The 14,664-nt window shown below is 48.3% G+C and overlaps 2 protein-coding genes and 1 long non-coding RNA gene across 6 annotated transcripts in view; 1 reads left to right on the top strand and 2 right to left on the bottom strand.

Moving 5' to 3' along the window:
• Positions 1-2,149: 2,149 nt before the first annotated feature.
• LOC113885044 lies at positions 2,150-4,068 on the bottom strand. The gene is made up of 2 exons (XR_003509114.1): positions 3,839-4,068; positions 2,150-2,312 (listed from the first exon to the last, which is right to left on the bottom strand). It is a non-coding gene; the product is annotated as an uncharacterized LOC113885044 (long non-coding RNA).
• Positions 4,069-5,111: 1,043 nt separating this feature from the next.
• On the top strand, positions 5,112-12,557 carry STAR (steroidogenic acute regulatory protein). The gene is made up of 7 exons (XM_027529611.1): positions 5,112-5,331; positions 6,302-6,415; positions 6,688-6,815; positions 8,707-8,865; positions 8,983-9,167; positions 9,894-9,987; positions 10,711-12,557. The coding sequence occupies exons 1-7, from the start codon at positions 5,268-5,270 to the stop codon at positions 10,822-10,824; spliced, it is 858 nt and encodes a 285-aa protein (XP_027385412.1). The 5' UTR covers positions 5,112-5,267; the 3' UTR covers positions 10,825-12,557.
• The window catches only part of ASH2L (ASH2 like, histone lysine methyltransferase complex subunit), a 27,544-nt gene continuing 25,102 nt past the window's right edge, over positions 12,223-14,664 (bottom strand). For 2 of the 4 annotated variants that reach the window (XM_027529607.1, XM_027529609.1), the window contains one exon: positions 13,882-14,613. In XM_027529607.1, the coding sequence (XP_027385408.1) occupies positions 14,506-14,613 (108 nt within the window). In that variant the 3' untranslated portion in view covers positions 13,882-14,505. Of the gene's footprint in view, positions 14,614-14,664 lie in introns of all 4 variants that reach the window. The other 2 variants (XM_027529608.1, XM_027529610.1) reach the window with 2 other exon arrangements.

Raw genomic sequence — 14,664 nt, 5'->3', positions numbered from 1 at the left:
CTATATATAACAAATAGTGAAAGTGAAGTCGCTCAGTCGTGTCCGACTCTTTGCGACCCCATGGACTGTAGCCTACCAGGCACCTCTGTTCATGGGATTTCCATTCCAAGCAAGAATACTGGAGTGGATTGCCATTTCCTTCTCCAGGAGATCTTCCCAACCCAAGGATTGAACCCGGGTCTCCTGCATTGTCAGCAGATGCTTTACCGTCTGAGCCACCAGGGAAGTCCATATATAACAAGTAGAGACATATCTATATCATAGCTATAAAGGACAAACATATAGAAAGGCACAATCAGATCTCATAGCTTCACTGTAAAATTTAGTCATAAATCAGATTTTACAACATGAAACTCAATAGCTTGCAAATGACAGTTTGAATAAGTTAAGTTTCCCAGCTTGAGTTTTTAAAAGAGACTTCTTTTCTGTCTCTCTCTCACTTTTTTCCTCTCAGTCTCAGGAATTAGGTCTGGTAGAATATTTACAGCTCAAAGGCACAGAGAAGGTAAAGCAAATTCTTCCTAGAACTTGTTCCTTTAAGGTCAGCATTCTGAAGATGGTTTATGAAGCCAACTTTCTATAATTGTATGCACAAAAGAGTTTTGGAATGTCAAAAAGAGCCCCCATCTTGCTAAAGCAATCTTAAGAATGAAGAATAAAGTTAGAGGGGTGGGAGGGGAGTCTGGGGGAGGATGGATATGTGTATATGTATGGCTGAATTCCTTTGCTGTTCATCTAAAACTATTACAACATTGTTAATCGGCTATACCCCAGTACAAAGTAAAATGTTTTTTAAAAAAAAGCTGGAGGTATGGTCATCCCTGACTTTAAACTGTACTACAAAGCTGCAGTAACCAATATGGCACTGGCACGAGAACAGACACACAGATCAAGGGAACAGCCTAGAGAGCCCAGCAATAAACCCACATAGTTATGGTCGGTTAATCTACGGCAAAGATTTTTAAGAATATACAGTGGAGAAGAGAGTCTCCTCAGTAAGTGGTACTGAGACAACTGGGCAGCTACATGGAAAAGAATGAAATTAGAACATTTTCTTACACCAAATACAAAAATAAACTCCAAATGGACTAAAGACCGAAGTGTAAGACTGGAAACAATAAAACTCATACAAGAAAAGCTAAGTAGAATGCTTTGTGACATAAAATTGAAGTGGTATTTATTTTTGGATCTGTCTCCTAAAGCAAAGGAAACAAAAGCAAAGATTCATGACATCTAGTTAGATTCAAAAGTTTTTGCATATAGCAAGGGGACATATGTATACTTACGGCTGATTCATGTTGATGTTTGGCAGAAACCGACACAATTCTGTAAAGCAATTATTCTTCAATTAAAAAATCAATTAATTAAAGAAGGTTTTACACAACAAAGGAAACCATCAACAAAACTAAAATACAACTTACTGAATGGGAGAAAATAGATATGATATGACTCATGAAGGGTTAACATCCTATATATATATATATATATATATTCATCCAATATATATGCTCATCCAACTCAGTATCAAAAAAAAGGACTCAATTTAAAAATGGATAGAAGACCTAAATAAACACTTTTTCCAAAGAAGACATACAGATGGCCAACAGACACAGAAACAGATGCTCAACATTACTAATTTTCAGAGAAAAGCAAGTCAAAACCACAAGATACCACCTGACACCTAGATGGGTATCATCAAAAAAAACTGTAAATAACAAATATGAGTGAGGATGTGGAGAAAAGGGAACCCTTGCACACTGACAATGGGAATGTAACTTGGTGCAGAAACTGTATGGAATTTCATCAAAAAACTGAAAATAGAACTTCTTACCATACAACCCAGCAATTCCATGGGCTTCCCTGGTGGTTCAAATGGTAAAGAATCTGCTTGCAATGCGGGAGATCAGGGTTCAGTCCCTAGGTTGGGAAGATCCCCTGGAGGAGGGAAAGGGCAACCCACTCCAGTATTCTTCCCTGGAGAATCCTATGGACAGAGGAGCCTTGGAGGGCTACAGTTCATGGGTCTGATATGACTGAGTGACTAACACATCACTTCCAGCAATTCCACTCCTGGGTGTTTTTCCAAACAAAACAAAAACACTCTTATGGATACCAGAGGGGAAGGTTAGGGGAAGGGATAGTTGGGAAGTTTGAGATAGACATACACATACTACTTTATTTAAAATGGATAACCAGTCTGGTCCCAGCGAAGCCAGCAAATTCGGGCCTTTGGCCGTAGCCTTTCTTTGGAGTGTGCAGAGACAGTGAGAGGCAGACCAGCAGGTTGAAGCTTAAAAGTCATGAGTGGAGACCTGAAACGAATAAAAGATGTCGTCTAAGAAGTCACACGAAAGCCATCATCTAAAGATGCTGAGAGTAAGGATCTTTGTGATGAAGCGTCTATACCTGGTACAGTCTCAGCCTCGGTTTGAGGCTGAAAAGGATGCTCCAGAAGACACTAACCTGGGACACTAGCAACCGTGCTGAGCCGGCTGCCCTGGACCCAGGGCAAAATTTCTTCTGTGTGTAACTGGAACAGGCTTGGGTGGAGTGCTCTTGTTGCTTCCCCTGGCCTCCTCTTTGGGTTGTGCTAAGTGGTACTTAGCAGCTAAACAACAAGAGCAACAGCAAGCAGCAGGGAAGGGGCTGTCACGGTGGCTCAGTGGCAAAGAACCCGCCTGCAATGCAGGAGGCATGGGTTCGATCCCTGGGTCAGGAAGATCCCCTGGAGGAGAAAATGACAACCCACTGCAGTATGCTTGCCTGGGAAATCCTATGGACAGAGGAGGCTGGCAGTCTACTGTCTATGGGGTCACAAAAGAGTCGGACATGAGCGAGCAACTAAACAAGTGGCAAGGAGACTTGGAGATGTTTGTTTTCTTTGCTAGGTGCCTGCAGTGTGAAACAGAGCTGAACAGCTTTGCCTGAAGCAAGTGAAATGATTCCTCTCCTAAAATAAATTATTATTTGTGATAAATAAATAAAAAGGATAACCAACAAGGACCCACTGTATAACACAGGGAGCTCTGTTCAATATTACAGGACAGCCTGGATGGGAAGGGAGTTTGGGGGAGAATGGATACATGTATATGTATGACTGAGTCCCTTTGCTGTCTACCTGAAATTATCACAACATTGTTAATTGGCTATACTTCAATATAAAATAAAACATTTAACAAACAAAAAACAAAAACACTAACTCAAAAAACAACATGTGCCTGCATGTTCCTAAGCAGCATTATGTACAACAGTTAAGATATGGACGCAACTTAAATGTCCGTCAACAAATGAATGAATAAAGACGTGGACTACTACTCAAACGTAAAAAGGAATAAACTTTCACAACCACATGGATGGACCTGGAAGTATTGAGCTAAGTGAAATAATTCAGACAGAGAAAGACAAAGGCTTATATGTAGAATCTAAATAATAAAACGAATGAATAATAAAAAAAAAAGGAAGAGTTCCGTTTTGACGATTTTCAGGGTGACATTTCCTTCAGTTCCCAATTAAATAAGGACTTAAAAGAGTAAGTTCCTTATGTATTTTACATGAATCTGGCTGGGGTGTTAGAGGTTGGCTTTCTGGCACCCTTTCTTTAACCTAACTGAGAAAAGACACTAGGCCAACCTCACTCACTCCAGACCATTCTTTCAACTGCTGGATATAGTGTCTTTCAACTAAGCAGATCCCAGGGTCTTTCTGGGAGGCAGAGCTTGGGCAGAGGAACTCTCCCAGTATCTCTCAACTGGGGACCAGATACCCGTTACACACCACCAGATAAAACTCACCAGTATCAACCAAAACCCAGAAGATTTAAGAACCAGGAGAAACTTACCCCAATTTGTCTGGACTGGCTGAGGACGGGCATGTACTTTCAAGGCTCCAGATCCTCACCGAGTTCAGGCCAAGGAGAGAAGCCATCTCTGTGCTCCTTCACGGTCACCAAGGCTGCTGACTGAAAAACAAAAGAAGCACAACCAGAGAGCTGTGAGTTTCCGCTTTATCTGGGGGCTTCCTGAAGACCTGACCCTGGGAGACGGCCTCTCAGAAATCGCTGAGGAACTGCTCTGAAGTGGCCGAGGGCCTGGGGAGGTCGGTGTATGTGGGATTTAGGTGAGGGGGGTACCGACACTCAAGCGCACATTTTGGTAGAAGTTTGCTCCTGGTCACCAGCAATGGGTTTCTCTGTTCATGATTTTAGTATGAGAAGATGTAAGAACCCAAACTCATAAAAAATTTCTCTTGATAATGTTATAATATTGAGGCTTCCCTGGTGGTCTGGGGGTTAAGACGCTGTGCTCCCAATGAAGAGGGCAGGGGTTCGATCCCTGGATGGGGAACTAAGATTCCACACGACTCATGGTGCAGCCAAAAAAAATGATAATATTGTTAACTCTCTAAGGACTCATTTCGCCTGTTTTTTGCACAGTGCAGCCAAAAAAACAAAACATGATAATATTGATAACTATCGAAGGACTAGTTTTCCCTAGAGCACAAATTGCCTCATCCTTATCTTATTCCTAATTTCTTTTCATGATTACTATAGGTCAGTGACCACAGGGGCAATGACTTGATTCGTGTAGAACTGGGGTGGGGTGGCCTCTGCCAGCTCCCAGCAGATGCCCTGAGCACTCTACCTGGGCAGAGTTTCTCAAAGCCTAGAGTACAGTTCATAGAATACCTTCATGGCAATCACTTTGGAATTGTTTTTTAAAATGCAGCTTTCACAGTCTCAATTCTGGACCTACTGAACCTGGAGTTTCTGAGTGGTGGGCGGTGGGGGGGGGCAGGGGTGGGGCGCGGTGCAGCTGCAGAGCCACACTCTAAACAGCAGGCTGCTGGCCAACCGATGTCACATGTGCGCACTTTTTTTCTAAATTGCCTTGACCACTGCTTCTCCCTTTTCTCTCCCCTCCATCCATCCCGGTCAGGATCAACCTCCCTTCCCCTTTCTGCACCCTCCCTCTCCACCCCAGCTCCCCGCAAATGGCCAAAGACTCCTGGTGAGGCAATCTCTCTATCCTTGGTGCCTTCTTTTCCACGCTGAGTGATGGCTTTTTTATCTCCCGATGATGAAACACAGCCTTCAGCTGGAGGTATTTAAGGCTCAGAAACACATCATCTGGCCGCAGCTGCAGGGCCCGAGGCCACAACCCTGTCAGGCTGAGGAAGCACAGGAGCAGCCATCCTCCGGGACCAGAGGCCACAGCAGGAGCCCTCAGCATCCCCGCCAGACTCCACACCTGCCCCTACTGCCAGGAAAGATGCTTCTCGCGACGTTTAAGCTGTGTGCCGGAAGCTCCTACAGACATGTGCGCAGCATGAAGGGTGAGCTCCCGGGACCCTGTCTGGGCGGCCAGGGGCTCTGCAGTGTCTAGTGGGGAAAGGGCACACCTCGGGGGCAGGCCTCTCAGGGTCTGGCCCCAGCTGTGCCTCTCATTGAGGCAGCCTGGGCAAGCCTCTCACCTTCTGCACCTCAACGGCCCCCAACTACCCCCTCACTGAAGAATTGAGCTGGACACGAAGGTGCCTTCCAGGCTCGGTCATCCCTGGCATCCTCTGCAGGGCTCCAAGCCGTCTTGGCTTCTACCTGACTTTGCCTTCCTCTAGGATGGGTACCAAGGGTGCCAGGGAAATCCTGGCTACAGTGGCAGTGGGGGGAGCCCCGACTCCAAGCCCCCATGTTGGCAAGCCTGAGAGCTGATGGGTGGGGGAGAGGGAGAGAAGAAAGGGGAGTAGGACAAGAGCACGTGGGGGGCGTGGGGGGGCCTCTTTATCAGCATCATACAGTTGGGAGTATGCGCCTTAAATACCTCCAGCTGGAGGTGGAAATCAGTGCCTGCAGGACCCAGGGTCATTTGAGTCAATCCCCTCAAGGGGCCACAGAGCAATCTAAATGAGTCCTTTCCAATTACATTGGGCTCGGCTGGCTACTGTTTAGATAGAAGCTGCACTGGGAGAACTGCACCAGCATGGGACTGTTCTCTCAGCAAGACCCCCCCAGGCACACGGAGCAGTTATTCTCACAGACCTCAGGGGACAGGGTGTCTGCAACACTGGGATGTTTTGGTTGGGCAACTTCAGCCAGCCTGGGTGTGGCCCCCACCTTCAGGTGGGGCCAGTGAGACAGAAAGCAGGTTTCTGGGCCCTGGAGTCATCCCTCTGGGAATCCTTCCCGATCAAGTCACTTTCCCTCCAGGCCGGCTTCCTCCTCTGTGATGAGAGGAAGGGTGGAAGGGTCCATCTCTAAGAGGAGCTTTCCTGCTCCTAAGCAATGATTTCCCTCCGTTTTTGGCAGGGCTGCAGCAGCAGGCTGTGCTGGCCATCGGCCAGGAGCTGAACCGGAGGGCCCTAGGGGGCCCGGCCCCAGCTGCGTGGATTAACCAGGTTCGGCGTCGCGGCTCTCTCCTAGGTAAGAGCTGAGGTTTCTGGGCTTCTGCCAGTAGCAGGGGGCTCCCGGGTGCAAGCGCTGTGTGTGTGGCTGTGATCCCCCAGACCCCGTCCCCCCACCCCTCCACCTTCCTCACTCCCTCTATGGGAATGGCGTTGTTCACAGCCAGACCTCTGTGTCTAACTCAACCTGCCGGCTGGGACCCTGTGACTTTGGTCTGGGCTCTTCCGGGATCCAAAGGGTGAAACTGGTGGGAGGCTAGAAGCTCAGTGTCTCCTTGGCTTTGCATCCAGGTTCTCAGCTGGAAGACCCTCTCTACAGCGACCAAGAGCTGGCCTATATCCAGCAGGGAGAGGAGGCCATGCAGAGGGCCCTGGGCATCCTCAAAGACCAGGAGGGCTGGAAGAAGGAGAGCCGGCAGGTAAGGGGGCCACGGAGGAACCCACAGCTCCTCGATGTTACGGTACCATTCTCAAGGCCAGCTGCAGACTCTGCTCCTCTCAGAAGTCCAGCCTTGAGCAGTAGTCACTGGACAGCAAGCAGTTTTTTGTTTTTGTTTTTGTTTTTAATTTGGCTGCCCTCAGTCTTCATTGCTGGGAGCATCTCCTCGCTTTCTCTAGTTAAAGCGAGCAGGGGTTGCTCTCTAGTTGCGGTACAAGGGCTTCTCATTGCCATGGTGTCTCTCATTGCAGAGCACAGGCTCTAGGGTGAGCGAGCTTCAGTAGTTGGAGCTACTGCGCTGTAAAGCCACAGGCTCAATAGTTGTGGTGCATGGGCTTGGTTGCTCCGGCATGTGGGATCTTCCCAAACCAGGGATTGAACCCATGTCTCCTGCACTGGCAGGTAGATTCTTTACCGCTGAGTCACCAGGGAAGCCCCAGTAAGCAGTGTGAATTCTTCTTTCCCAAGAATATACCCCCAGATACTCTTGTCCCCCATCAAAGATGTTCTGGAGACTTGAGTTTGAAAAAAGCTATCCCCGTGTCTTTAGCTCCCCTCCAGGATGTGCTGTACACCCATTCAGATCATGCAGTGGGGATTCTAGGGTCAGGAGAGGCCTCATCCTCTGGTCAGAAGTGCCAGGGCTGAAGCACCCTTAGCCCACCTCCTGGCTGACCTTGCAGGAGTGACCTGGGTTCACCTGTGACAGGGCTGGTCTGGAATACAGGGGGCCAAGGCCCTCTGGGAAGAAGGCAATGGCACCCCACTCCAGTACTCTTGCCTGGAAAATCCCATGGACGGAGGAGCCTGGTAGGCCGCAGTCCATGGGGTCGCTAAGAGTCAGACATGACTGAGCGACTTCACTTTCACTTTTCACTTTCATGCATTGGAGAAGGAAATGGCAACCCACTCCAGTGTTCTTGGCTGGAGAATTCCAGGGACGGGGGAGCCTGGTGGGCTGCGGTCTGTGGGGTCACACAGAGTCGGACACAACTGAAGTGACTTAGCAGCAGCAAGGCCCTCTGGTGTGCCCCGCTCCTGAGCACTGCCCTTTCACTGGACACTGGGAACAAGGACTTCTGAGTCCTTGGAGGGCTCTGCTGAGAATTGGCTCTATTTCCGTGGCCAGTTCACAAGCCGCCCACTGGCCAAAGTTCAGGCGAGGTCTTTCCTTCTCCGGGTTCTCTGAGTTAACAGACTACGAGTTTGGGAGTCAGGAAATCTGGGACCTGGGCCCAGCACTGCTCTTGCTAAGGGTCCTGGGGCATCTCGCAGACCTTCTCTGGCCATACATCCTTCTGGTGTAAAATGAGGGATTGGACTGCAAAAAAAAAAACCTGTGTGAAATTAGCTGGTTGCAGACCACTTTCTTCACTCCCAAATGAATCTCTCTCTCTGGATCTTTGAGCTTCTGAAGTCAAGTAAGGGCCTTCTCAGGTGGACCTACCCACCCCTGCCAACATTTACCCCCAGGATGTGGGAAGACTCTGTAATGAAACATGTTCATTTTCTCCAAGTTAATCTCAATCAAAAACCCAATGCAGGTTTGTTGAAAATTTTACAAAATAATTCTGATTTTTATCTGGACGAATAAATACATGTCAATGTTTAAGAAAATACATTGATCCTCAAGAAAAAAGGGCCCAGGGGACAGGCAGGTTACCTCTCCAGTCCTCAGCACATGTACAAGGCTGGTGGCAGGAAACAGGACCTCCTCTGCCTTTATCAAAGACAGTTCCAGGCTTCCTCGGGTTCAGCCTAGAGTTCCCCTGGCTGTTCCCTTCCTGCCTTGCCAGGCACTGTCTGTGTCCTACACTGGGAATATTTTTCCTCTTAGCATTTCCCCGGGGCTCCTCTCTCCTCACCAACAGGCCAATGGGGACGAGGTGCTGAGTAAAGTGATCCCTGACGTGGGCAAGGTGTTCCGGTTGGAGGTGGTGGTGGACCAGCCCATGGAGAGGCTTTATGAAGAGCTTGTGGAGCGCATGGAGGCCATGGGCGAGTGGAATCCCAATGTCAAGGAGATCAAGGTGGGGAGAGCTGGTAGGAAGGGTGGCTGCAGCAGTCACAAGGGGGCGGCGGCGAGCTGGAGGTGGTGCCTCTCCCCCTACCTGGCTGAGTGTCTCTGGTTCCCTGTGGCCTGGCAGGTCCTGCAGAAGATTGGAAAAGACACGGTCATCACTCACGAGTTGGCTGCAGAGGCGGCAGGAAACCTCGTGGGGCCCCGAGACTTTGTGAGCGTACGCTGTACCAAGCGCCGGGGCTCCATGTGTGTGCTGGCTGGCATGGCCACACTCTATGAGGAGATGCCCCAGCAGAAGGGTGTCATCAGGTAATACTGGCAGCAGCCTCCAAAGCTCCCATTCATTTATTTGGCTGGGCTGGGTCTTAGTTGCAGCACGAGGGATCTAATTCCCTGACCAGGGATGAACCCAGGCCGCCTGCACTGGGAACATGGAGTCTTAGCCACTGGACCATCAGGGAAGCCCCAAATCTCTCTTTTCTAACACAGCCTGGGGACACATGCTTGCCAAGTGTGTGATGAATCTCCAGCTTCAAGGATCCAACCCTTGGTTCCTACCCTCCGTCTTATTTTCCATAGCAGGGGAGGAAGACAAGATGGGCCACACTTCTAGGGCCAGGTTGCGCTGACCCTCCCAGCAAGTTTAAGAAACTTAGTAATTTTCTAAAACTAGAGGTAGGGCTAGGTTTAGCGGGTATGCTCAAGTCCAACTGTAATGTTGATGAAAACAGAGTCCATACCACTTAGAACACAGTTGCTATCGGAGTTCCCCAGGGCCCCCAACACCACCCTGGACCCTTTTCCAGCCTCCCCGTTATCCCAACTGAGAGGCTCTGCAGGCCTCCAGGCTCCAACTGGCATTTGTTCTGACGAGCTGGTGACCCTGCCAACTGTTAAATCTCACCCTTGGCAAATAGCAATTCTCCGATGAGACTTAAAAAAAGATGAGGTCCGGGAGGAATGTGGGTAATGTAACTAGCCAGCATTCAAGAACTCGGGCTTGTCCTCTTGACCTGATGTGTCTTTACCCGGCAGAGCGGAGCACGGCCCCACCTGCATGGTGCTCCGCCCCTTGGCTGGAAGTCCCTCAAGGACCAAACTCACCTGGCTGCTCAGCATTGACCTCAAGGTAAGGCGGATGGGAGGGGCCCACGGGGGTGGTGAAAAAAGTAGGCTCTTACCCCTCCCACCGGCTTCCCTGGTGGCTCAGATGTTACAGAATCCGCCTGCAATGTGGGAGACCGGGATTCAGTGCCTGGGTGGGGAAGATCCCCTGGAGAAGGGAAGGTCAACCCACTCCAGTATTCTTTCCTGGAGAATCCCATGGACAGAGTCTGGTGGGCTCCAGTCCATGAGTTTGCGAAGAGTAGGACACCACTGTGCAACTAACACAGCCCTCCCATATCAGCCCACAATAACATGAAGGACCCTCCTCCATTTTGAGAGAAGTGGACCGCTGCAGTGGGAACAAACTTGAGTGATGGCCTGCTATCCCATCATCTCAGAAGCCTGCAATGGCTCCCTCTTACATTTCATATCCAATTTCAACTCGGTAGTTATTTTAGAAAGAAGGAAACTTAGGCCCCCAAAGGTATGGTAGCTAGCTCAGGGTCACACCGTAGGGAAGACAGGGCTGAAACCTGTCTGGACAAATCCCTTGCTTCTGACATGGTCCTGACAGCAGGGCAGTAATGCAGTCTTCCAGCCCCTGACCCTGAACAACTGGGAGGGTGCACCTCCCAACAGGGCTGCAAGACCGAGCCCAGGCAACCCACCAGGTGTGTGACAGGGATCGGCGGTGTCTAGGAAGGGACGCCAGCCACAAGACGGCCAAATTCTTCTTTGACTCTAGGGATGGCTGCCGAAGACCATCATCAACCAGGTCCTCTCGCAGACCCAGGTGGATTTTGCCAATCACCTGCGCAAGCGCCTGGAGTCCTGCCCTGCTCTTGAAGCTAGGTGTTGAAGGCCAACTTGCGGCTCCACCAGCTCCCGGCTGAATGGGTTTGAGGGCTCACGAGGAGGCCCCTGCTAGAAGACTCCAAGTCTGTTAAAGATCTCATCTGAGGACAGTGGGACAAGGTGGTGGCACGTTTTCAATAAGATACTACAGCTCAGCTACTACAGCAGCATTTTAGTACCAAGAGAATGCGGACAAGGCTCTTCTAACTTCATTCACTGATGAGCTGTAAAATGAAGCATAAGGGTCTCAAAACATTTGTGAAACTTTTTTTTCCTGGGTCCTGACAGCGTCTACCTAAAAATATCTTGAAAATGCTACCAGTTAAGGAATGCAGGGTGCAGAGGGTGCAGAACCCAAGGATCAGGTTGTCAAGCTTGAGGAGGTCAAGAGGTCTGTGGGCAATATGTGCAGACCGAGGTCTTGCACAGGGCCTCCCACAACCCTCTGCTCCTCTACCAAGTGGGTGGACAGCTGCACCAAAGAGTAAGCAACTCCCACAGCAGACGGCTTCTAGAACTCTAGTTCAAGTGACCTTACGGAAAAAATACAGAACTGTTATACTGATTCCCGTACTTCTTCCATGACAGGAGTCAGAATAAAGAATTGTAACTAACATAAAAACTTTCAGTTAAGTCTGTACCCGATTTAAAATTCTACTTTTTAAAAATCCATGCTAATAAATGGCAAGCTCATACTAAAGGAGCCGTGGATAAAGATTTTAATTAAACTAAATTTCTTACTTCATTCAAAGGAAAAACTCCAGGGGACTTAAGAATTTCAATTATGTAGGATGTTACTGGAATCTTTCATAAAAATTTAATTTGGAAAATACGCACAAGACTAAATCAGTTCTTACAAGAACTCTATAGCTGGTAGCTGATTAATGGGCATTGGAAGATGAAGATTTTGACTGAAGATTTTTATTTACCTAAAAGGATAGAATCAAAAGCGAGGGACTGAATGGTATTACTGAGAAAATCAAAAAGCAAATTTTACTACTTTCCCATTAGTTGCTTTAGATCTGAAATAGGAACTGAATCTTTAGTCTGGAGTCTATTCTGTCCTCTTAGCTTGACTCGGGGCTGCAATTTCTCTGCTTTAACAGGTCAACGTCTTACTATCTTGGAGGAGATGGCTGGAAGAAGGTGTGATAGCATGAGAGCAAAATCCCTTTCCAAGGTCTGAGAATTGGTGCTCTAAACATCTAAGTTGAGATGGGGTTATCTGGCTAAAATACATATGCAGGATGAAAACCCAACCATTATCACTTGAAGTGTTTCCATTCCAGTGCTAACAGCATTGATGATTTACACCATGTGGAATGTCAGGCTAGCTAATTAAACAAATTAGCAGTAGCAGAAATGCTGGTATTTATTGAGGCATTGAGACTGTACAACTGACACAGGTATATATTAATATTTATTGTTTCTTATTAGTCTATTTTTGGCATAGATGAAATTATGTTTTTCCAGCCTGGAAGCTTCAGAGTGAGAAGGAGTAACTGTGGAAGTATTTCAAGAACAGAATTCTCCACTCCCAGCTAAGAGAAAGGGTTGCTTGTTGAAAGGTGTGTAGAGCAACACATGCTCTGGTTTTGAGAACAGGCTGACAGTGAGAAATGGGCTTTCAACACACACCATGTTTGCCTTTTCCAAACTATGCTACTGTGTCTTTGAGGGGCCTGGGGAGATCTTTTCTCACTTGTTTTTCATTGGAATAAAATGAGTTGTCAGTGATGACCTGCTTACAGAGACCATTTTATACAGAACTGTATGAAAAGTGGGTATTCCTAGAGCCCTTCAAATGAACCCTGTCCCACATGCACACAATATGATGCATAAACAGGTAAAACCATTATTTCCATAACCTCTGATTTATGAAAGCGAAATGTACAAAACCCTGATTTCATCATTTAAACAGGAGTAGGTGCACAACTTCTTTTTATATGTCATTTAAGTGGTCACTTATATTACAAAAAATTTACCCCCAGCTTCCTCTTAAATACCACCACCCTCATTTACTCAGAGTTCTTCACACTCTGTTGCTCCAGAAGCTTTAAAACCACTTCTGCTCTGTAAGACCCACCACCGATGAATAGACTTCAGCCTGATTCTGTTGGGTTTCCTGTTAGGAGGTAGAATGACCAAAACAAAGAACCTCAGTGATTCATTAAGAGACAAATAATCAAAGCTTCTGCGTTGATACAAAGTCACTTGAAATTTGGGAAATTTCTTAAACAGCCATAATATATGGTGATCCTTGGCAACGTATTACTGGCCTTTTGGTGAACCACCCTACCTACTAACCTAGGTAGGAAGTTACAAGCAGGGAGTCTGCAGCAATCCTGGGAGGACTGCTCTGCCACTGATTAAAAGAGGGAGGGGGATGTCCCTGGTGCTCCAGTGGTTAGGACTCCAGGCTGCCACTGCAGGGGGCACGGGTCCAATCCTTGGTCAGGGAAGTTCTGCAAGCTGTGGTGTGGCTCCCAGCAAAAACGTTGTGGGGCGGGTGCAGTGAAGATAGGGAAACACACACAGCCCCAGGGGAAAGGTTCATTCTTACATTTCAATTTTTAGTCTTCTGAAAACTGCGCCCCCTTCTCTTTTAAATATTTACTTGGCTGTGCCAGGTCTTCAGTGTAGCACATAGGATCTTAAGTTATGGCAGAGAATCTTATAGTTGGGGTAGGTGAGCTCTAGTTCCCTAACCAAGGACCGAACCTGGGCCCCCTCCCTTGGGAGCTTGGAGTCTTAGCCACCAGTGGAGTCCTTGAAACCTGCCCTTTAATCATCAGCTAATACAAAGGAAGGGAAGCAAGGCAAGAAGACAATCCACACAGATCAACAGCCAAGTTCAAAGGGAAGAGATGGAGGGAGACCATGAGCCCTGTGAAGTTCCATCTGCCTTCAAGAGTCTGGTTTCACAGGGCAGACTGGGTGGCTGAGCTGGCGGGTGGAGACAGAAACCTGCTTCTCTTCACCAATACTGGCTCCTTAGGGCGCCCACTTTTCCAACAGTCAGCACGTGGACCCCAACCTGAAAGGGAAGCAAAGTGCCACATACACTCGAAGACAAGTTTTATTTGGGAAGAGCTTCTCACTGTTAAAGCTGCAAGCAAGTGCCTTTCACAATGACAGTCCTACGAACCTAGTAGTTTCAGAGATCCCAGTGTTCAAAAGTTCATCTCAAAATTAAAAGCACACCCACACCAAAAGGAAAACATTTTTAGACTGCTTTGGAATGTAGTCGTGGATTCCAGCTCTTCTCAGAAACGGGCCCACTACTTCCTGGGAACCAGGTGGGAGGCAGGCAGTGCCCACAGAAGGAAATGTCTCTAAATAAGTTAGCTACTGGACGAGACGACCCCGTCCTCCGAAAACACAGGAAGCAGCATGTCTCAGCTGGTGGGCTATGTGGTACAGCCCTTTGCACGGGGCGCTTATGGGATCCCAGGGCGGCAGCTGTTGCGGTGTGGTGTGCACAGGGAAAGCCGTCCCGGAAGGGCGAGTAACGAAGGGCAGGGATCTCTCCCAGTCCCACTCGGCCTTCAACTTACTACAGCAGAGGCCCTGTTCTGTGGGGTCTTCGGGAAAACTTGCAACAGTTAAAAAACAAAAACAACCCCCCCCGCCCCCCAATACAATTTCCCAGAAAGTCTGTATCTGCAAAGAGAAAGGGACTTGGTCAGGGCTCCCACGGGGGGCTCCGCCTTCCATCCACTTCCGTCTCCACGTGATACAAGACATCGGCCAGAGTGTGCTCCACCACGGCGCCCCAGCCCATGTCACTCATCTGTGGGGGAATAAGGGACAGAGAGTGAGGTGAGACGAGAGCAGCGGCGGC

Source organism: Bos indicus x Bos taurus, chromosome 27 (assembly GCF_003369695.1).
Source record: "Bos indicus x Bos taurus breed Angus x Brahman F1 hybrid chromosome 27, Bos_hybrid_MaternalHap_v2.0, whole genome shotgun sequence".
In the NCBI taxonomy this organism is placed as follows: domain Eukaryota; kingdom Metazoa; phylum Chordata; class Mammalia; order Artiodactyla; family Bovidae; genus Bos; species Bos indicus x Bos taurus.
This window is presented reverse-complemented; position numbering and strand designations above follow the sequence as displayed.

Excerpts from the sequence above, each read along its gene's own strand:
- STAR (XM_027529611.1), top strand. The coding sequence starts at position 5,268 with ATGCTTCTCGCGACGTTTAAGCTGTGTGCCGGAAGCTCCTACAGACAT. Across the intron at positions 6,816-8,706 it reads GGAAGAAGGAGAGCCGGCAG|GCCAATGGGGACGAGGTGCT; the intron begins GTAAGGGGGCCA and ends CCTCACCAACAG. Across the intron at positions 9,988-10,710 it reads TGCTCAGCATTGACCTCAAG|GGATGGCTGCCGAAGACCAT; the intron begins GTAAGGCGGATG and ends CTTTGACTCTAG.